We start from the raw sequence: 22,708 nt of genomic DNA, 5'->3' as shown, positions 1-22,708 counted from the left end.
GCTTTCTGTGTCTCTCCCCAGATTCAGTCCCTGTCAGGGCGCCCTCGATCCTGTGACGCTGGAGGTGGCAGGTGAGTACTGTTCTCTGTTCATGTCTCACACTGTTCTGAAGGTTTTCCTGAGAGGAGAAGTCTTACTACTTTGCCACAGAACTCCGAGAAGCATCACTTGTTATGTACAAATTGCAAGTCAGCTTCATTTTCATAAAAACGAACAGTTCTCTTTTGTACTCATATTTCATTGGTTTAAAGTAATTAAATCACATAGCTGCAGTAACAAATAAAATTGCCGTAATTATGTGATAATTACAAAACTGACTCTTGGTAAACTCAGCTCGATTGGTCAAAGCAGACGCTTGCAGGCATTCAAAAGAGAAAGATTAGATGAAACCATTGACTGAGTAATGTACTTATACAAATTTACTCCCTAAAATATTTGAGACAGCTTACAAAAACACACGTAGTAACAAAGATTAAAAAATAAGTTGGTAAAGAAGCTGGAACCAAGAGAAAATACAGAGATGGGAAGAGACAGCGAAGCTCACGCATTAGCAGAAAGGACAGGAGCCAGCCGGCGAGAGCAGGGAAATGCCACAGATGGATGGTTCCTGGGTGGGTCTCGGGCCCTCCCGGGCATGTGATGGCTGGAGGAACTCTCTCTCTCCACTGCCCTCACAGAGAGGTCTCCTTGGGACTTAACAGGCAGGCCCGATAGGGCCCTGAGGAGGCGTCACGGGGTGGTTTCTTAAGCGTACACCAGTGCGGTCCCACTGCTTGTGTTTGAAGCAAATTCAGAAACAGCAGGTCTTCCAGGGGCCAACATAGTGTGTTTTGAAAACATGGCCTTTGGATAATCTGGTTTAGGACAAGCATCCCTTTTAGAAGGCCCACAGGCGAACTAATACATTTCAGGCAATCCTTAAATGTCCTTTCCCTCAACAAAGCTTTTAGTAAGTACTTAACAGCCGTGAGCGGGGGCATCGACCCCCCCCCCCAGTTCCTGGAATGCAAACATTCTTTTTGGCTGGTTAAATACAAACTCGTGTAATGAACAGCCCGCTGGCCCAGATTAGGACGGACCTCTTGAGTCTGTCCCCGCCCTGCAGAAGAGCACCCGCCTGAGGGTGCAGGGCCCCCCACAGGAGAGCCCTGAGTTCCCTCAGCCCACAGGAGCCGTGGAGGCTGGAAGGCCTGTATTCATTTCCCAGTGGGGCTGAGTGCTTTAACCAGGAGCGTTCTCAAGCAGGTGTTTGTAAGATAAAGCTCTTTTCCCGCTCCTCTGTTCGAGGTAGAATCGCTTAGATCCTCAGTGCGATCACCTAATTCTAGGTGCTGGGGTAGAGGAGCGAACACAGCTTTGGAGCTGATGCTCTAGTGGGAAAAGCGAGGCAAACAACCAAGAAGCAAATAACTCTAACGTCCGGCCTGTGCTGGTAAGCGCGGTGAAGAGAAAGAAAGCAGAGAGGGGCCTTTTGGACCAGGTGCCATGTGAGCAGGATCCCGACCCAAGCGAAGGGGGAGGGTTCCGGGCAGAGGGAAGGGCCAGTGCAGAGCCCCTGAGGCAGGAGCGAGCTGGAGAGCCAGGAGGCCAATGGCACCGCGTGGGGCCAGCCAGGGGGAAGGGTTAGAGAGGGCGGGGGCCAGAGCCCGGCTGGCCTTGGAGGCTCGGGAGGAGCGGGGGTCTGACCAAGCCAGAAGTCGCCGGAGGGTTTTGAACCGGGGAGAACATGACATGCCTTCTCTCAGCCCTGATCTGTGACAACAATGGGTAGTGACTATACCTGGAAAGTTACCACTCGTGTTTCTCTCAACTGGAGAGCAATTGTTGCTTGGAATGTCACTAATGACCTTGTTTACAATCATCACATTTTTTTTTCTGGATCCCTGCTTGCACCCACCCCCTCCGTCCTTTGTTTCCACCTCCTCACCTGTGGGTCTCCTCTCAGAGACCCTTCGCTCTCACAGTGAACAGCTCTGGGTTCTCTTCCTTGACCTTTAACCTATAACCACTTCTGTCCATCCAGCCATCTCAAAGACAAGGCATCACATGCTGTTTTTCTACAACCAAAACTATCCTTCTTCCTCACCCATCAAACTCGGCCCTTTTGCTCCTTCCCCATTTCTTTTCAAACCTCCGCAGTCACCTGACTCCTCGTACCTTTACCAAGAAAAGAGAGGCGTCAGGACTGGGCACTGAGCCCCCCTGCTGGCCTCGCTCCCCGCTGCACAGGTGTCCCGCCGCAGGCTGGCTGCTGGCCCTCTCCCCACTGGCCCTGCTGAGACCTCCCTCACCGCTTATCCTTCCCCAAAGCGCCTCTGTTTTCAACCTTTCTCTCTACTAGATTTTCTCTCTGCATTTAAATATGCTCAAGTATTCCACTCTGAAAAATTCCTTTCTTGCACTTGCGTTCCCTTTTAGTTACTTCTTTCCATTTCATTTCCAGAGTCCGCAGCCACACTTGTCCACTCCTCAGCCCGCTGCGTTCTGGCTCCCACCCCCAGTGCTCCAGTGTAACTGCCCTGGACAGGGCCCGCCACCTCCTAGAGTCACCTCAGGGACGCCTCCACCCCATGCCTTCCTGCATCCGAGACGCAAAGCCTTGGAAACAGACCTCGTCTCGTTCCCGGGCACCCGGCCCTTCTCCCCAGTCTGCCTCCAGCGTGCCCTCTCTTAGCTGGTGACTCCACCAGTCCCCGTGCCAGAAAGTAGGAGTCATTCCTAAACACTTCCTTAAAAAGCTCCCGAGGGCCCCCCGCCCCCCCACCCCCTGCTCTCTTCGGCAGCCTCCTAACTCGCCCCTGGCCCCAGGCCCTGGGCCTTCCCCCCGTGTGTCCCCCAAGTCCTCGGAGCCCCTCTGTCGTGAGAATCGCTGGGTAGGCCTCCCCGGCTTTACCCTTCCGCTGGCTGCGTTCCAGCCTCCCTCGCTCTCTGCCTGCCTCTCCTGGCCTCCCGGCGCCACCCAGCGCCTCCTAAGCGTGGCCCCGCTGCGGTGGCTCTAGGTTCCCAGCATGGCCCCAGGCCTCTCGCCAGGCTGGGAACTCTGCCTGAACCGACCTTCGCCTTCAGACTCGGCTCAGATGCCACCTCTTCCAGGAAGCCTCCTCCAGCCTCCTAGTCCTTCCCTCCACACCGCCTCCCACCGGGCTCCATCATTGCCCTCTTGGACTGGGTCCTCTCAAGCTGCTTGGTTTACGCCTCTGACCCCTTCTGGTGCGCGTCCTTTGGAGGCGCCCTGCCTCCCCGTGGGGGGCGCCTGCTGTGCGGGACGTGCCCTGGACTCACCGCCCTGCCCTGTTCCTGGTCAACAGCGCCACCCTCCCACCACGCTCCATCTTCTTCCCCACTCCCCCTTTCCTGCTTCGGGCCTGGACACAGAGTGACCTTCTGCTGGCTCTCCCTGCCGCTGCTCTCTGCTCCCTGGAGCCGTTCCCCAGGCGGTGGCCACGGCAGCATTTCCAAAGTGTCCTTCCCCAGCTTACACCCGGCCTCCCTGCGTCCCCCGGCCTCAGATCCAGCCTCTTCGCTGTCCTCTCGCCCTCTTGCTCTCTCTCTCCTGCCTCTCCCACCTCACCCCCAGCTCCCCTCCCCACACCCTGCCCCTACACCTGACACCTCAGTCAGGCCAGGTCCTCGCCTGGGCACACTGGGTCGCGCCCTTGGTAGAGTCTCCCCCTCCCTAACCCGTGCTTGGCAGCTCTTGTCCCAGGTATACCCGCCCTAGCGGGCCAGGCCCAGCATGCGCCCCTCCACGCTGCGCTGGCTTCCTTTGCCGTCTGTGAACTCCAGACCTGGGCTCGGACCCCTCCCTGGGCCCCACCCCCGAGAGGACCCCCCCTCCCACGGAGAACAGACTCCCAGGGACCAAAGGGGAGCACCGCCGGTTCACCGTGAGGGAGGCCCAGGGCAGGTGAGGGTGTGGACGGAGCTCGGCCCTGTGGGCTGGGGGGCCAGCGCATGCCCTGCACTGAGGTGGGGCGCCGAGGACCGGGGGTCCTGCTCGAGGCTGCACGGACCCTGCGAGTCCTAACCCTGAGCCTGACCCCCGGGCTGTCACCAAGGGCTTGCCAAGATAGAGAGGACGGATTTCACTCAGGGCTTACTTCATTTGATTTATAACTTTTAAACATTTAGAGCTGGCACGTGGGCATCCACCGTTGCTTGGCCCCGGTGTTGGGCAGAGCTGCGCACACACGTCTTGGCGTGCTCCCCACAATACCTCCAGCTCCCAGCCTGGCGCCTGGCACATGGCGAGCAGCAAACAGGTTTTGATAAATAGTCGGCTGACAGCATCTCTTTCTCACTTAAAAGTTCATGAAGACTGTAATGGAAAAATCTATCAGAGACACTCTTCTTTTGTGTTTTAGTTTGTTTTTTCTTTTTTTTTTTGGTACCTTATAAATAAAAAGTAATGTCTTACCTTTCACGTAGTGCTTGATCATTTTAAATTAATCTAATCTGCTTTTTTTTTAAGATTTATTTTTTATTTTTTTCTCTTCCCTTCTGTCCTCCCCCCCCCCAGTTGTCTGCTCTCTGTGTCCATTCGCTGCATGTTCTTCTGTGTCTACTTCTATCCTTATCGGCGGCACCGGGAATCTGTGTCTCTTTTTGTTGCATCATCTTGTTGTGTCAGCTCTCCGTGTGTGCGGCACCATTCCTGGGCAGGCTGCACTTTCTTTTGTACTGAGCGGCTCTCCTTACGGGGCGCACTCCTTGCACGTGGCGCTCCCCTACGCGGGGGACACCCCTGTGTGGCAGGGCACTCCTTGTGCACATCAGGACTGCGCATGGGCCAGCTCCACATGGGTCAAGGAGGCCCGGGGTTTGAACCCTGGACCTCCCATGTGGTCGGCAGACGCCCTATCCATTGGGCCAAGTCCACTTCCCTAATCTGCTCTTGAGAGCCTGCCTGTCAGTGGACAGGGGGACAGCATCAGCCCCATCTAACAGTTAAGGAAATCGTATATCAAGAGATTAAGCCAAGGTTTCAGGTTCTCACGGCAGGGAGAGGCAGAGCTTAAAACTTAATCTTTTTTAAAGATTTACTTTTTTATTTATTTCGCTCCCCTTCCTCTCTGCCCCCATTGTCTGCTTTGTGTTCATTGCTGTGTGTCTTCTGTGTCTGCTTGTATTCTTGTCAGCAGCACCCAGAATCTGTGTCTCTCTTTGTGGTGTCATCTTGCTGCGTCAGCTCTCTGTGTGTGGCACCACTCCTGGGCAGGCTGCACTTTTTTTGTGTGGGGTGGCTGTCCTTATGGGGCGCACTCCTTACACGTGAGGCTCCCCTATGCAGGGGACACCCCTGCATGGCAGGGCACTCCTTGCGCTCATCAGCACTGCTGTGGGCCAGCTCCACACGGGTCAGGAGGCTCTGGGTTTGAACCCTGGACCTCCCATGTGGTAGGCGGATGCTCTATCAGTTGAGCCAAATCTGCTTCCCAAAACTTAGATCTTTGACACCCATCACTTTGGTGTGATAAGAAAAAGGCATCATTCTCACGTGTCCCATTTCCCACCAGCCAGCTGCTCTGAGAAGTAATGGCCTGCTCTTTTTCTCTCCAGTGCCTTCCCCCAGAACGGTCAAAACCTGGGCCTCTCGCCCTTTCTGGGGACGCTGAACACCGGAGGGTCCTTGCCAGACCTCACGAACCTCCACTGCTCGGCACCCCTGCCCGCCTCCCTGGACACGGGTGACCACCTCTTCGGCAGCATGAGTGTGGGGCACAGCGTGGGCAGCCTCCCAGCTGCGATGACTCACCTGGGCACAAGAAGCTCCTCTGGTGAGTGTCGTCCCCGGGGAAGGCCTGCGCCTGCGTCTTCGGGTTTGGTCCTGGGTGGTGCCTGGCCCCGTGCCCATCGGAGGAAGAGAGCAATGTAGCTGTTCTCTGGCTCGCAGCTGTTTCGCTTTGGCGGGCCTCCTTCTGGGTTCGATGAGTCTGGATCGCCTCTGCTAAGCTTTTCTGCATTGTCTTCACCAGCCCATGTGTCCAGGCGACTTGAGGGATAAGATTTGGGAGTCAGGAAGTAAGGTTCCATTCTGTGTCAGCCAGTTAGTGGCTCTTAGCGGGGTATGACCTTTTATAACTAAAGCTATTTCTCTAGATCCCTCCAGATTCAATTTCCCATTGAATTTTCGAAAGAAAAAAAATTCAAATTTTAGAAATTTACAGTGGGTGCAATGAAAAAAAAAATTTTTTTTAACTTTTTTCTCTTATGGTCTTCCATTTTTGAAAAAATAATTTATTTTATTGTCTTTATTTTTTTTAAAGATATATAGATTACATAAAATGTTACATTAAAAAATTTAAGTTTCCCATATACCCCACACACACCCCTTCCCCTCCACTCCATCAGAAGCCTCTTTGATCAGTGTGACACATTCATTGCTTTTAATGAATACATTTTGGAGCACTGCTGCACTGCATGGATTATAGTTTACAGCCACTGTCTCCACATTAATGATACGGTGGCAATGAAAATATTTATACTTAATATATGTATATTAAATAGAAGGCTTTCACAGTCCAAAATTATTGGTTCTAATTTTCAGAAGTGCTTAACACTGGGGCACATAGCTGTCCCAGTCCTCCTCGCAGTGTGACTTGGACTGCATCTTGCAGATGTGGTTGCCCGTAGCTCAGCCCCGTGCCGCAGCACGGCCGCCTTCGCCTGAACCCTGACAAACGCCCTTGGCAAGGGCTAGCGCAGGGTCCAGCCCCTGGCGGTCACCGTCCTCGTGGGAATTGCGGTGTGGACTGTTCCGTGTGGAAGGATACTCAGTAACGGTCTGTCCAGGGAAGTGCGTGCTGGGCTCCCTCTGTTCCTTGAAGTGTCCACATGACTCAGAACTGCCTCACCACCCAAAGGAGGCGGTCAGGGTGGTCACCAGAAGCTTCTCAACTGTGTGATGCTGCTATTGTGCAATGTCATTTTAGGTTTGAGGAAGAGGTTTCAGAGACCACCTGTTGATTTGTTTTGTTTTGTTTGTCATTTTATTATCCTCCATGGTCATGAGTGAGTCATTATCCACTGTGGGTGTGTTTTGATTTTTAGAAATCGAGTCAGGTTTGGCCAAATATAATGTAAAAAGTGAGTGATCCGGCCAGATGGTCTGGTTTGGGTCCATCATGACTCAGAGACTGTGCTCTGTGGGCGGGGCGCTCTTGATGGTGCAGACCCAGTGCTCAGCCCTGAGTGTACTTGACTTGCTTCATATAGAAGCTCCCAGAGGCCTTAGGATTTCTAGATTTAGAGCCTGGGCAATTATTCTATATGCTCAAGGACAGTCGTTGTCACAGAAGTGAAGCAGCATTGGGCCCTTGGCTACCTTGGGGTTGGGGGAAGCTGGCATTTTCCAGTGTAGCCTTTGACACTTTGTTTCATCCGAAAGTCCTGTCTTTACTCACTGGTGGTTTGCCTCAAAAAAGCATTCTTGGGAAGGGGACTTGGCCCAGTGGTTAGGGCATCCGCCTACCACATGAAAGGTCCAAGGTTCAAACCCCGGGCCTCCTTGACCCATGTGCAGCTGGCCCATGTGCAGTGCTGATGAGCTCAAGAAGTGCCCTGCCACGCGGGGGTGTCCCCCGCATAGAGGAGCCCCACGCACAAGAAGTGCGCCCTGTAAGGAGAGCCGCCCAGTGTGAAAGAAAGTGCAGCCTGCCCAGGAATGGCGCCGCACACATGGAGAGCTGACACAAGATGATGCAACAAAAAGAAACACAGATTCCTGGTGGCACTGATAAGGATAGAAGTGGTCACAGAAGAACACACAGCGAATGGACACAGAGAGCAGACAACTGGGGGGGGGGATAAAAAAAATAAATAAATAAATAAGCATTCTTTGGCCCAGAACACATCAGAATAAGTGTCAAGTTTTATAGTTTCTTTGTACTCCATAAAGTGCTTGGTACACAAAATTTCCCTTTTTTTTTTTTTTTTTAAGATGTTTGAGCTTCCTTTCTGAATGAGGCATATATTTTTTATCTAAATTTAGACTTTTAGCTATAATTATTACTTGAACCAAAAGGCTGTCTTGCATTTTCATAGCAAGTTGAGCGACAGGATAATTGCTTGGGGTTTTTTGTTTTTTGTTTTTTGTTTTTTTTTCGCTTTGGTTGTGTGTCCTCCCCCCTTCCCCCCTTAGGGTTAAATCATAGATATCTTTCCGCTCTTTTAAAACAACCCTGCCAGCTAAAAGCATTTTATTTCATCATGACTTCATTTCCATAACTTTGAACATTTTTCATATTTTACTCAAAAAATGGATTTAGGCCTCACGTGGATGTTTCTTGGGACTAATTCATGCTAGAACACTTAAATTTGTGTCAGCAAGAAAATAACACCCAGGCCCCGCTCAGCTGCTGGTACGAGAAGAGGAGCCTGACCTTTACCGCCCGGGTATTGCTGGCTGAGAGGTGCGACAGCGGCCACAGCCTTCTTCCCTGCGCGCAGGTGCCCCGTGCCAGGCCTGTGCCAGGTGCAGAGGATGCCACGGGGCAGAGGACAGGGCTGCTGGCAGCCCCCGCCGTGGAAATGCCTTTCCCAAACTCTCCTGCACATGCTAAAATTCACCCTCCTCCCCCCAAATAAAACAAAGCAGCAGCGAAAACTTCCTTTTCCCTGAATTGGAATAGGCTGCAATGAACAATTTCCCGGCAGCCAGGAACACAAAGAGAGAGGAACTGGGGGGCAGGAGACCTGGGGGCGTGGCCCTTCCTATGACTCCTTGCTGTGCTGAGGATATTTAAAGGGCCCACTGAGGCAGCGTCCCAAGGGCCGCAACTCGCAGGAAAGGATGGTAGCAGAGGACCTGGGCAGCATGCTTGGGCCAGAGGCTTTCGGAGGCTCTCAGCAAAATTTGTTTGCCTGGATTGGGGCTGAGCTCTCTGGACATACGCCTCTGCAGCCGTGGGGCAGGAGAGCAGGACCTGCTTTCCAGGTACCCGCTGCTCACCTGGTCCTGCTCTCCCAGAGGCCATTGATATGCTCCATTCCTCTTGGGGAAAACGCACTCATCTCGAGGGCACCACCCCTGTGTGTGAGGGCATCTTTTCCTTGGTATCAGTTTATGGGATGCATTTTCAGAAGGACACTTGCCCAGGAGCCCCTTCACATGCAAAATCATCCTCAAACATAGCTAGGATGAAGTCAAGCCTGCTTTAATCTTTATAAAACAAAAGATCTTTGTAAAACAGAAGTTACTATGGCCAATAACTCGTGAATTTGTTGTCTTCTAGGTCTCCAGAGTTCTCGGAGTAACCCCTCCATCCAGGCCACGCTCAATAAGACAGCGCTTTCCTCTTCCCTAAATAGCCACCCGCAGACGTCCGCATCCAGTGCCTCTGCTCTTCACCCTTCGCTCCGTCTGTTTTCCCTTAGCAACCCATCTCTTTCCACCACAAACCTGAGCTGCCCCTCTCGGCGCAGGCAGCCTCCTGTCAGCCCTCTCACGCTCTCTCCCGGCCCCGAGGCGCACCAAGGTTTCAGCAGACAGCTCTCTTCCACCAGCCCGCTCCATCCGTATCCTGTCTCCCAGGTAAGAACACAAACTGCAGCCGAGCAGGCTAAAGCATCAAGGAATGGCTTTGCTTCTCGGGGTCATCTTGGATTAGGTTTGTGGCACCAAGCCTCCGTGAGGTCACAGGTGCAGTCAGCTCCCACGGGAATGTGAAATACACATAATCGAGGGTGCATCTGTCATCCTGTGTTGATCACTCGTAAGCATCAACAGTATGCAGTCCCCCTACCTCGTGAACTGGGGGGTGGGGAAAGGCGAGGGTGTAGAGGAGGTAACCTCTACCAAGGGAAACCAAGTTAGGATTTTAAAGTTAGTATGGGGAGCGGATGTAGCTCCAGTGGTTGAGCGCCTGCTTCCCATATACAAGGTCCCAGGTATGATTCCTGTTACCTCCTGAAAACAAAACAAAACAAACAAGTAAGCAAACAAACAAATAAAAAAACCAACCCCTGGGAGCCAGTGTAGCTCAGTGGTTGAGTGCCAGCTTCCCAAATATGAGGTCCAGGGTTCAATCCCCAGTCCTTGGTATCACACATAAAAAAGTGAGTATGGAAAATCAATAATTGACTCTAGAAGTGTACGGGAGAAGATTTTAAGCCAAAGGAGGGAAGTCAAGAAGACATAATACCTTCCTGGAGCTTTGGAATCGGGTGAGGCAGCTTCCCTGATTACAGTACCTTTTTTGTTCGTCAAATTCTAGGTATAATAAGGATCATATCTCTATAAAAGGATTAAAAGAAATCTGGTTAAGAAGAGGCATATTTTGAAGTCAAGAGCCTGTTACTGAAATACTGGGATTGAAACTTCACTCTTTGACTTGTTGACTTCTTTTTCACTTTCAATTCCCAGGGTGGTTCTCCTTACCATAATCATCAGTGAATAAATTTTTAACCTACTGGTCACTCCTTAACTACTCACCACTTCACAATAAATGAGTAATGATTTAGCAAGGAGTCGACAGAGCACTACAGGAGGAGTTAAACAATCCAGTTATTAGTCACTCTTTACCAATTACTAGCTACAGAACCTTGATTATATGAGTAATCTCTTTAGGGGAAGGGGGAGACGGAATCTCATAATTGTTTTTTGTAGGTTCTTTTTGTATTACTGAATTACCTTTACTTTTATTTTGCAAGATGGTTTTATAGGGTATAAAAATAGTTTTTTTATATTCTAGCTACATTTAAGTCAGGGGTTCTTAACGTTTTTTGTTCCATAGACCCTTTTGCCAGTCAGATGAAAAGCATGGACCCCTTACTTAAGTCCACACCACTCTGTGTATTATTTAATAAATACATCACACCTGCACCAACACGGCCCCACAAGAATAATGTTTTTTTGAATTTCAATTCATGTTCATGGACCCCTTGTTAAGAACCTCTGATTTAAGGGGACGGTATGGATAGAGCATCCTCTCTTTCTGATGTTTTGATTCTTGTGATTTGTTTAATATTTAGATTTTTTAAAAAAATAATTGTTAAACATGCCATAGTTTAAAGCAACAAAATAGTTCTAAAAGACTCATTATGAAATAACAGCTGTCTTTCCTTCCCCCGCTAACTATATTTCTCACTGCCTAGGGATGGTTGCTTTCAACCATTTTAGCTAATCCCTTTGGTGTAACCTCCGTGTTATTTCATGCTTATTTTGCTTCTTTCAGATGTTCAGTTTTAGGCATTATCTAATGACATCCTGCCGTGGAAGATTAGGTTTACTTGTCTTTCACCTCTGCCCTCCCCCACCCACATTTTCTACCTGCTTTCATCTTCACAATGCAGTTTCTTTATTGTAACTTTGGTTAGAGCAATATTCTGTATGTATTGTTTTCATGGTTAAATATTGTAGTTAGACCTATACAGTATACCATGAAATAACAAAGAGAATATTTTTTTCTCTTAGAAGGTAATAAACATCTTACAGTTTTTGTTAGTCTGGTTTTCTATATATATTTGTGTATTACTAATTCAACTCCAAACTTTTGGAATTGGGGTAGATGGTCTCTGAATACAGTTAAACACAATCCTCTGGTAACTTCACAAAAAAAGAATGCATGATCTTGCATGACTGAAAAATGTCTTTATTATACCCTCCGTAAGTTGTATATAGAATTCTATGTTTGAAATAAATTTCCCTTGGAATTTTGAAGGTATGAATTTTAGTTTTTGGAGTTGCTATTAAGAAACCCAATGCATTCTAATTCTAATTCTTGATACTTTGTATGAAATCTCCTTTTTTCCCTCTGGAAGCCTGTAGGATCTTCTTTTTGTTCCCAGTGTTTTGACACTTTCAAGATGGCTTGACTTGAGTCTCTTTTCACCCATTGACCTGTATGTTTATTGGTTTTTTTGGTCCTGGAAAACTCCCATTTTTCAGTTCTAGGAAGTTTTCTTTAATTATCTCTTCCTTTCAATTTTCTCTGTTCTCACTTTCTAGAACTCCTCTAACTTCCTTTTTTTTTTTCCTTCTCCTTTCCATCTCTTTATCATTTTGTCTACTTTCTGGAAGAGTTTCTCAACTTCATCTTCCAGCTCTTTTATTGAGTTTTTCATTTCTGCATTCATATTTTTAAATTTCCAAGGTTTTTTGGTTTTTGTTCCCTGGGTGTTCCTTTTTATTATAGCATCATATCTGTTTTGTAGATAAGATATTGCCTTGTATATCTCTCAGGTTTCTAATAGTAGTTTTGCCCAGATTTCCTTTGTTTTTACTTTTTTTGGGGGGGTGATGGTTATGGATATTGAATCCAGGGCCTCGTGCATGGGAAGCAAACACTCAACCACTGAGCTATATTCATTCCTCAACGAGAGTTGTTTTTTTCGTTTGTTTTTAGGAGGTATTGGGGATCGAACCCAGGACCTTATATGTAAGAATCAGGCACTCAACTACTTGAGCTACATCTGCTCCCGTTTTTACTGTTTAAAATGGAAAATTTTCAAATTGTGCCAAAGTAGAGAAAATAGTATAATGAATCCCCCTGCACCCATCATCCAGCCTCAACGATTACCAACAGTTTTGTAATCTCATTTCATCCATATCTCTACTTTTAAAAGTACGTGTATATACAGTTATAGCAGGAAATGGATAGAGGGATTGAAAGGTAACAGCTCAAAGGTGGGGTGAAGACAGTTCTTTTTGGAGTAATGAAAATGCTCAAATATTGGTTGTGGTGATGAATTCACAACTCTGATTCTATCACAACCCATTGAATGTACACTTTGGATGATTGTATGGTATATGAATATACCTCAATAAAATTGCTGAAAAAAGTATATATATATATATATATATATATATATATATATATATATATATATGCAAAGAGTTCAATATGTATTCCTAGCAGGTAAGGATTTTTAAAGAATAACCTAAATATCATGACAGTTCTGTTTTGCTTTTTGGACAACTACCTCTATGTGCACGGATTTCTCCAGGTATCTTTTCTCTGAACATCTGCTTTGGTCTCCGACTTTCATGTCAGATGCTTCCTCATGGCCATGAGCCTTGGCACTCTGCTTATATTTAAGAAGAGGACACTGAAAGGCTGACTGGGTTTGGTGCTTCCTCAACAAGTTAAATACGGAATTCCCATACGCCCCGGCAGTTGCACTCAGGTGTACACCTAAAAGGACCAAGAACTGGGACTCAGACACTTGTTCCCCTGTGTGCGTCACAGCATGTAGAGTTGCTCAGTGCATACGGAGGTTCTTTTGGGGCTGATGAAAAAGTTTTGGTAATGGATGGTGGTGATGGTTGTACAACATTGTAAATGTAATTAATGTCATTGAATTGTACTCTTAGAAATGGTGAAAGTGGCAAATTTTGCTGTCTATATATGCTACCACCATAATTGTTTTAAAAAACAGCAAAAATTTAAGAAGCCCACCTGAACTCTGCACTCGTGGATGGATGGTGGTGTGGTCTCCACCTCGGAGTGCCCGAGCTAAGCCACCTTCTTGTGGGACTTCTGCCGTCTTGAATTTAGGGTGTTCTTGCCGGCTGGTCCTGCCTGTGTCTCAGCCTCAGTGCCCGCGTGCTGAGAGCCAGGCTGGGAAAGGAGGAGGGCGGTCCTCAAGCTTTGTTAGGTGGCGTTTTCTTTCCCTGGCGTTAAGTAATAGCCCCCAGTGGATATGTTTAAACTGTGGGGATTCCTTGGCTCACACGTTTGAGGCTAGAAGCCCACGGTGGAGGCACCTGCACGGCGCTGCCCCCTCCCTCAAGGCTGTGGCGCTCCGGGGCTGGCTGCCGGTATCCTCTGCGGTCCCAAGGCAGTGCGCAAGGGAGGCGGCATCTTCTCCTGTCCCTCGCGAGCTGGAGTTCTGTAGGCCTCCAGCTCTTGCTCTTCCCCGTGGGGCCTCCTCATGCCCTTCTTTATACGGACTCCGTAGCAGGACTCGGCCCACCCTGCTTCAGCCGGGCCACAGCCTGCCAGTCGCCTCATCCAGGGTCCTGCTCGCGGGGGCCCACGCCCCGGCCACGGCTCACGATTACCACCACTGCCGCCAGCCAGGGCAGGGCGCCTGCCCAGAAACCCCGTGTTCTCGCCTCCAGGGTCCGGTGCACCCTGCCTGGGCACCCTGAGTCTTCCTCTCCTCAGGGTATCACCCTCCAGGCCCCTGCCGGCTGGGGGCGGGCAGGGCGGGTTCACAGCCGCCCGAGCCAGGCTGGGGCTCCCAGGGCCTAGCTGCTTTCCTCGGCTTTTCATTTTTCAACTTTCGTTGCCGTTTTCTCCCCTCCTTTGTCTTTGTGCTGTTTGTTATTAACTTAGCGTTATTATTGGTTTAGTGTTTATTATTATTTAATGTTGTTTTGCTGTTGGTTTTTTTTTTAGTGGTTTAGTAGGGTGTCAGGAGAGAGCAAGCTAAATGCCTTTCTCAATCTGCCATCTTTGACCAGAAGTCATGACTTTAAAAATATATATAGGGAAGCAGATGTGGCTCAACCAATTGGGCTCCCGTCTACCATGTAGGAGGTCCAGGGTTCAATCCCCAGGGCCTCCTGGTGAGGGCAAGATGGCCCACACGGAGTGCCAGCCCACTCGGGAATGTGGCCCCACGCAGGAGTGCTGCCCTGCGTGGGAATGCTGCCCTGCGCAGGAAAGCCGCCCCGCTGCCCTGCGTGGGAATGCTGCCCTGTGAGGGAGTGCTGACCCGCACAGGAGTGCTGGCCAACGCGGAGAGCTGGCACAGCAAGATGATGCAACAAGAGACATAGAGGAGGGAAAATAAGAAGACATAGCAGAACAGGGGAGCTGAGGTGGCGTAAGAGAGTAATCGCCTCTCTCCCACTCCGGAAGGTTCCAGGATCAGTTCCCGGAGCTGCCTAATGAGAATACAAGCAGACACAGAAGAACACACAGTGAATGGACCCAGAGAGCAGACAACGGGGGGAACGGCATGGGGGGGTGCGGAGAAATAAATAAAAATAAATCTTTAAAAAAAAAAAAATATATATATATATATATATGTATGAATATATGATTTTCATCGAGGAAGCCGAGAGGAAGCTGGTTAAAGTGATTGTTTTGTTTTGGTTTTTTGTTTTCAAGACAATAGAAGTTGCCCTTGAATAGGAATTGTTCTGCAGGGAAGTGAGATTTGAGATACATTTGTAAGGAACAGAAATAGGCTGCTCAGAGCATAGCAGAGAATACCAACAGTGCAGAAACTCTCAGGTGCTTTCTCCACTTTTGACATTGCCTAATCTTAAAGGCAACTCTTTTCCAGCTGGTGCCCTCAGAGCGCAGCCCGCTCTCCTTCCTGCCCACAGAAGCTCAAGCTCAAGCGTCTCCCCCACCGCCTTACCCTGCGCCCCAGGAACTGTCCCAGCCTCTTCTACAGCAGCCTCATGCCCAGGAGACCCCTGCCCAGCAGCCCCAGGCCACCTCCTCGCTGCCCCAGCCAGACTGCCAGCTCCTCCCGTCCCAGGTGAGGCCTGCAGGAGGGTCGGTGAGGAGACAGCCCTCATTTTGCTCTGCGTTCCCAGCTAAATGGTCACTCCTTATTCCCTAAAGGGCCCGTCTTTGTCCAGCTTCTTCCCGGATGTGGGCTTTGACCAGCCGTCCATGAGGCCGGGCCCGGCTTTCGCTCAGCAGGTGGGTGATCTCGGGGCACGAGACAGTGTCTGCCCTTAACACCTTCTCTTCCTTGGGGCGTGAACTGCACCATTTGTAGGTCTCACAGCCAAATACACCAGATTCTCCCGGTCCTTGATATCAGGGGTGTCGTGTGGCCAGGAGTGCTGTGAATCGCCCCAGTTCCTAAAATGCTGGTGCTGGCTGCTCTAGGTGGTGTCAGGCCTCAGCGGGGGCCCCTTTTGAGCGAGTGGTGGAAGACTTTTGAGGACTTCCCAGTCATAGAATCATGGAATTATCGGTATTGGATGGGACCATAACAGTCAACCAACCTATCCCCTCGTGTTGGGGAAACTAAGGCACAGGGGTGGCAGTGACTTGTCCCAGTGGCAGAGGAGTTAGGAAGTAGCACAGCGTTTCGTCGGCAGCCTGGTTGGTGTACCCCCCACCCCCACAGTGTATGCCTCTCAGAAGAGCTTGGTCCTTGAGTGGGGTAGGTGGGATTTGGGGGGACAGCAGAGTCCTTCTTTATTTTCATTCAGCCATTGTCCTTTGCTTTTTAGTTTCTCCCTAACACTGAACTTTTTATTAGAGCAGTTGTGAGTATACAGGAAAATCATACAGGAAGTACAGCGTTCCCACTCATTCCCCCTACACACATTTTCCCCTGTTATTAACAATTTTACATTAGTGTGGTGCCTTTGTTACAATTGATGACCCAATATTATAATAATATTCTTACCTAAATACATTAGCCATTTTTAATATCCCAGGATTTATAGTATTCAGTAAGTATGGAATGGGCACAAGATGGATTAAGGGAGAAGGAAGGATTGAGCACTTTCCAGAGCCTGACGGAAGATAGATAGATAGATAGATAGACAGACAGACAGACAAATAAATGATAGCTAGTTAGATAGATGATAGGCAGGCAGACAGGTAGGGAGATAAAGTAGGCTGATAGAGATAAAGGCAGAGCTCTCCCAGTCGCCACGGAGAAGCCTTGTGGGAAGCAACAGCAGTCCTTGGCCTCCCTTTTCTGAAGAGGCCATTTTAGCCCAGGTGAGAGTCAGTGTCTCTCTAAAAAATGATGGAAACTCCCTCTGTTAAAAAACGGTTTGGGAAATGTATTTCAGAAAAAGCACCTAACGTTGGCCACAGTTGCCGCCAGTCCTCCTGGAGGCATTCTCCCGGGGGGAGAGGGGGTGCCTGACGGCTGCCTGCCCCCCACCGCAGGGGGCCCCGAGGAGTGGGAACCCCCACCCGCTGAGGGCGAGACGGAAGGCTCCACTTTCAGTCATCCAGGAACCCGGCAGGAAAGGGCCCCGTCCCTTCCCTGGCTACAGATCGGGCCTTCGGGGGATTTCCTGCCTCGGTGGGGAGGAGGAGGAGGTGTCCTCCCAGGTGGTCTAGGGTGGGGCAGAGTGAGTACTGGGACCAGGCACCCACACAGCGGACCTCGGGGTCCCTCCACCCCAGCACCTGCCTGCCCAAGAAAAATATTCCCCATTCGTTGTCATGACAGCAGAGCCCTCTGAGGTCCTGGAAAGAAGGGACTGCAAGTCGTTGTTTGTGCCTGGTTCTGCCCAGGAGCACGTGCTTGACTCCTGCCCTCGCTCCTGAGAAGCAGAAACGGTGCTGACGTGTGCCCTGTGACCCTTCCAGGTGCCCCTGGTGCAGCAGGGTCCCCGGGAGCTGCAGGACTCCTTCCACCTGAGACCAAGCCTGTACTCCAACTGCGGGAACGTCCCCAACGCCATCCTCGCAGGTGAGCGCAGGCCGCCCCTCAGCTTCCTCCGTTTTCCTCTTGCCGTGATTTTACGGGCATCATGGTAAAATAGTTTTAAACACCGTTAACATTACATAAAGCCAAAAGCAGAAGTCCCCCAGCCCGACCTTTCCTTGCTGAGATGCAGGTGTCATGTCCCAAAGGCCAGTGGGGCTGTGGACACAGGGCCTGGTCATCAAGAGCCCCTCTGAAATATCTAGTTCCAAGTGATTCATGACTGTTCAAAGAGAGACAACCCGCAGAACACTGAGGGTTGTAGAATTGACCGAAGGCCTGTTGATTCCAAGGCAGGCACTGGAGGTCTAGGAGCGGTCGGTCCACAGATGCTCACTGGCCTGGCTGGGGAGATCAGAGCCATGGCCCTGGTTGGGGTCGTGATGGGCCGTGCGCTCTCGGTGCCGTGCCCGCCGCTGCTTCTGCACACTGGGAGCCTGGCGCCTGCTAATCCACACTGTTTCCCCTCTCGCTCCCCCTTTAGATGACTCGAGCAGCAGCCTGTTCAAAGACCTCAGCAGCGCCCTGGCGGGCATGCCCGAGGTCAGCCTCAACGTGGACAGTCCATTCCCATTGGAAGACGAGCTCCAGATTGAACCCCTGAGCCTGGATGGACTCAACATGTTAAGTGACTCCAGCATGGGCCTGCTGGACCCCTCCGTGGAAGAGACGTTTCGGGCTGACCGGCTGTGAGCAGAACGGGGTAGAACAGGACACTTCTATTTCTGAAACAGCCAAAATAGCACAGTGTGGAATGGAGCCTGCTCTATTCCTGGGCTTCAGTTAGCTCGGGCTTCTGGCAGGGAACACACCAATTCCAAGGCTCTAAGCTTGCAGATGAGGTCCCATCTCGTCCCCCCGGCTTCTCGACCACAGGACCGACCCTGCTTCTCGGGCCTGCCGTGTCGGTTGTGTTGCTGCAGACGGGCTGCTTTGGAGCTTCAGATGAACTTGAAAGCTCCTCCCTGACCATTATCTCTCTCTATTGGCCATCTGGCCAGCCGGTATGGAAAAGTAGGAAACAGCACGTGGTGGAGGCCTTACAGCATTGTGCAGTGCTAAGAACCACTGATCTCCAGCAGCACTGAAGAATGGACGAGGGTGGGAGGCAGCGAGGGGCCACGGACCTGAGGGCTGGCTCAGCCTCGAGCAAGGTACCACAGCACCGCGATGCCTCCTGTGAGGCAGCCCTGGCCAGCCGGGCGCCCGCCGGCTGACCGGAACAGGGACATTCCAGGGCGCAGAGGAGAGCCGTGGCTCTCAGATGCCTTAATTCCAATATGAAGAAGAGCTTTTGCCACAAGTCCAAGAACAGGCTTCAGCTGGGCACACTGAATGCTAGCTTGTCTTCTCCAAGGTCATAATCTCTTTCCTGCTGCTTCAGTCCCCCTTTTCCTATGGACAGAAGGAAGAGGAAGGCAATCCTATTCAGTCACTGAAAAAAGTCCCCTGAGGACTCGTGGCTGGGGAAGAAGGCGAGAAGGCCTGGAGGTGTCTCACCGACACGCCCCGTTCTGCAGGCCTCCCCTCCGTATAGGCCTCTCTCCCTGGCCTGGAGGAGGCTGGAGGTCAGCGTCAGGTCCACCCAGCAGCTGAGTTTCCCGCTCCCTCCCCAGACCTGCTTCTCTGGGGACCGGGAGTGGTAATGGAAGCCCTCGAGACCGTACGCTCCTGGGGCGCAGGGGCCGTGCCTTATTCATCATTGAATCCATAGCTCCCCACAAGTGCCTGGCACGGAGAAGGTGCTGCCAAACGCGCGTTGAATGAGTGAATGACTCTGCCATGCTGTGCGGCAGTCTAATCTTTTACTCTCTAGATGGCCCCTTTCCCTGGCCAGCCTTCTCAGAGCTCTGGCTTTCCTTACGCCCAGCCCTGTGATTGAGCACGCACTTTAATATGCTTTAACACTAGGGGACCAGACGCACGGGGGGCCTGGGCACCCAGCTCTGCCCGGCTCTGCGCCCCGGAGCGGGTCGGCGGCCCTCGTCTTCGGAGCGCATGCAGGATGGCTGAGCACACCACAGCTGCCCACCTGCTGGGATCTGAAGGCCCCGGCCAGGCCCCCCTCAGATCTTCCCTCCCAGATCCATGTCAGGCCCTGAATGGTTGAGAGATTCCTTTTTTGAGGCTGAGGAAACAGGCCATGGTAAAATGAAGGCCTAAGTCACGAAATCGCCGCTGGTCATTCGGAAAGAGTTTGATCACATTTCCACCCCTGCCCGTCTCCTTGGGCCACGGCCTCGGCCACCCTAGGCCGGATGGGCCCGGAGCTGGACGCCCGGCAGGCAGGATGGGGGTGCAGGGAGCGAGGCCCCCCCAGCACCCGGTGGAGAGATCTGGGCTCTGAGGGCCTGCGGGCGGAGAGGGAGCCAGAGGGGCGTGAAGGGTGTCTTCGAGCGCCCCTGCCCGGCCCAGAGTTTTCCCGAGTGTTGCCGGAATCACTGACCTGCTCCGGCCCGGAGAAGCGGAGAAGCGAGGCGTAGGGTGAGGGTCTGAGTCGAGCCATCGGCTGTGTGTGGCAAGAAGAGCCTCCGTGTGGGAGCTTGGGCCGGGGCCCCTCTCCAGACCTCGTCCTGTTCTCTCCTCTGTCTTCAGAGGGACTGCCAGCACCCGGTCTTTAAACACCCCCCGGGCGCCCCAGGCCCTCACGCCAGCTGGGAAAGCAAGCCAGCCTGGCCCAGGAAAGGGCTGATAGCCTCGCCCCTTCTGATCCTCACTCACAGGTCAGCGTTCAGATCCCGTGCCCCTCAGGTCTCAGGGAGGCGTGGCTTTTTGTTGAAGAGAAGGGGCTTCTCATCGTCACTCGGCACCCCGTGAGCCGAAAGAGGCCAGCGCATGCCGCTTCCTGTGAGAAGGGTGCCCGAAGCTGGCCTGCCCTTCCAGGCAGGGAGGGGTGCTCATCCAAGAGTTTTGTTTTGGGGGGCAAAGGGGAGGCCCTGCATGATCCACTGTTACTTGGCACAGGGCCTTCGCCTGTGGGGACCAGGACCCCTGCTGTCGGCTCCCAGCCTTCCCGCCTGTGCCTCTAGCCTCAGCCCGGGGCCCTGCCCTGCCCGGCCCTGCCCTGCCCGGCCCTGCCCTGCCCTGCCCGTGGGCTGCTGCAGGCCACCCACGAAAGTGATGCGTGCAGGGGAGTTCCCTGGTGACAGCGCGGGTTAGCACTGAGTGAAACGTGTCCTCAGCTCGTCAGTCTTCTTCTGAGTTTTGGGCATTATCCACCCTCTTGGCTGAGACGGTTTCGAGGACACCCCGCGACAGGCGTGGCACCCCTCTCGGGCCCACGTGTGCACGCACTGCCGCCTCTGCACCCCACCAGCCACGGGCCTCGGCCTCCCACGGGTCCTGATCCTTCAGAGTGAACCGTCGTTCAAGGTTTAGTTTTGCCATGAGAATCACGTGTTGCGCTGCCCCGGTTACCAGCAGTTACAGTGTAGAGCTCAAAGCCTCTGTCCCTCTTTTCTTTGTGTACGGTTGTGGTTTCTGGGACATGGGAGTGTTAGGAGGTGTTCTTGGTCCTGTCAAGAGCAGCCTCTGCTCTCCTCTGTCCTGCTTGGTTTCCTAAGCCTGCCGGGTGGTACCTGAGCGGGCGCCGCGTCCTCAAGGCCGCTCGCGTGTTTGGAGACGTTGCCGGTGCCCACCGAGCCCGCGCCTCTGATTTCCGCGCAGGTGGTCCCGAGGCGTCGCCCTCGCTTCGTGGCCGGGACACCGCAGCAACGAATCCGACTCCCGCAGCGTCGCGACTCCCCAGTGCCCTTGTTAAGCCATATTTAAAGATGGGAATTTGTATGAAGTCGCTTCCAAGTTTTATAACGCATCATTTTACATCTTTTCGTAATTAAAAGCAGCACAATCAGGTTGTACCTGCGCTCGCCGTGTTTGTCCTCGCAGCCCGCGCCGCCGTGAGTCGGTGCCGTTGGTCCTGCCGTCGAGGCTCCCTGGGCCCGGCCCTCCCGTCACGTCCTTACCCCACGCGCCACTGGCAGAGTCCGGAGAGGAGCAGGGCCGTGCGGCGCCTTTGAAGCCGTGGGTACCACGGGCAGAGGGCACCCTGGGGGTGGCCGGACAGACCGCGGCCTCCCAGACCCCTGCTCCCGCCCTCGCCCAACGCCGCTCCCCACCAGGGGGCGCGGGCCACCCGGGTGCCTCGGCCCCAGCGGCTGCTCCGCGCCCAGGTGCTGACCTTCCGTCCCCCGCGGAGGACCCGAGGACGTGGCACCCCGGCCCCCGCGCCGCCCGCCCCACCCGGCCACTGGCGCACGCCCCCCCCTCCTTCAGAGGCCCGTGCACAGCCGCCCTGGGCTCGGCAGAAAGGGTCAGAAAGGCCGGCTCTGAGCTGCGCTCCCCACAGGGAACTCTGCCCCCACCACCCTTCCAGCCTCCCCACTCCACCTCCTGCCCCCCCCCCCCCCCGGGGTTAGTGACTCTCGGCGCCGCTGCGTGCTCCGAGGGGGCCCTCCGCCTTTTCTACTGCATGGGAGACCTGCCTGAGGAACGGAGGGCCCCCCCCACCACCCCAGGGCGCCCCAGACCCTCTCCGCTCCTCAGAGCTGCGGTCTGAGCGTGCCCTCGGCCAGGCCCCCCAGGCCTCAGGGCGGCCTCCTGCCCCCTTTCCCAGAGGTTCCAGGAAGCTACACCCCCCCTTCTGCCCTCCCCTCTGGGCCCCTCGGCCTTACCCGGGTTCTGGCTTTGTCACCTGGGAAGGTGACCCCCCCTCTATGGACCCCCATCTCCTCCCCCTGGGCCTTCTAGCCCCCCGCTCCTCCCTGGACCTTGCCCTACAGATTGGCGTCAGCCTCCTCCTCCCTGAAAACACACAGGACCCTCCCGGGCCTTCCACTCCAGTCCCCTCCCTTCCGCCCCTGGCATCCCCTGCGCTCTGCCTTCCGCCCCACTCCACTCCAGCGGCGCCTCGGCTGCCCAGGGCCTGCCCTGCGCGGCCTGTGGTCCTTCGGCCACTCCCCGCCCCCGGCGCCCACAGGCCCTCTCCGTGGCTCCGGTCAGCCCTGATCTCTTGTCCTCCCTCTCAGGTCCCTCACGCACCCTCCTCGGTGCACCCTCCTCCTGGGCCTCTTTTCTTTGGGATCAGCTGTCCCCACGCCACCTTGTCCAGGCTCCTTTCAGCCCACCTCTCAGCTCAGGCCCATCTGCGCCCCACCCTCGCTGCCATCTGCTCTTGTCCTTGGCACACCTTTGTACACGGGCAAGTAAATCCCCGTGCTTACCTGTTGAATGCCTGTGCAACATTCAACTTCGCCTCCCCACTCTAAACTTGGCAAGGACAAGGGCCATGCCTGTCGACTTGAATTCTGCAGCCCCAGTGCCTGGCGCATAGTAGATGCTC

The 22,708-nt window shown here is 52.9% G+C and overlaps 1 protein-coding gene across 2 annotated transcripts in view; it reads left to right on the top strand.

The window, feature by feature from the left end:
* Positions 1-21,227, top strand: part of CRTC3 (CREB regulated transcription coactivator 3) — a 113,620-nt gene extending 92,393 nt beyond the window's left edge. For both annotated transcript variants that reach the window (XM_058294720.2, XM_071214380.1), the window contains exons 9-15: positions 22-71; positions 5,560-5,777; positions 9,234-9,532; positions 15,238-15,438; positions 15,525-15,605; positions 17,250-17,352; positions 17,852-21,227. In XM_058294720.2, the coding sequence (XP_058150703.1) occupies positions 22-71; positions 5,560-5,777; positions 9,234-9,532; positions 15,238-15,438; positions 15,525-15,605; positions 17,250-17,352; positions 17,852-18,060 (1,161 nt within the window). In that variant the 3' untranslated portion in view covers positions 18,061-21,227. The remainder of the gene's footprint in view (positions 1-21; positions 72-5,559; positions 5,778-9,233; positions 9,533-15,237; positions 15,439-15,524; positions 15,606-17,249; positions 17,353-17,851) is intronic.
* Positions 21,228-22,708: the final 1,481 nt, after the last annotated feature.

This window comes from Dasypus novemcinctus, chromosome 3, assembly GCF_030445035.2.
Source record: "Dasypus novemcinctus isolate mDasNov1 chromosome 3, mDasNov1.1.hap2, whole genome shotgun sequence".
Classification (NCBI taxonomy): Eukaryota; Metazoa; Chordata; class Mammalia; order Cingulata; family Dasypodidae; genus Dasypus; species Dasypus novemcinctus.
This window is presented reverse-complemented; position numbering and strand designations above follow the sequence as displayed.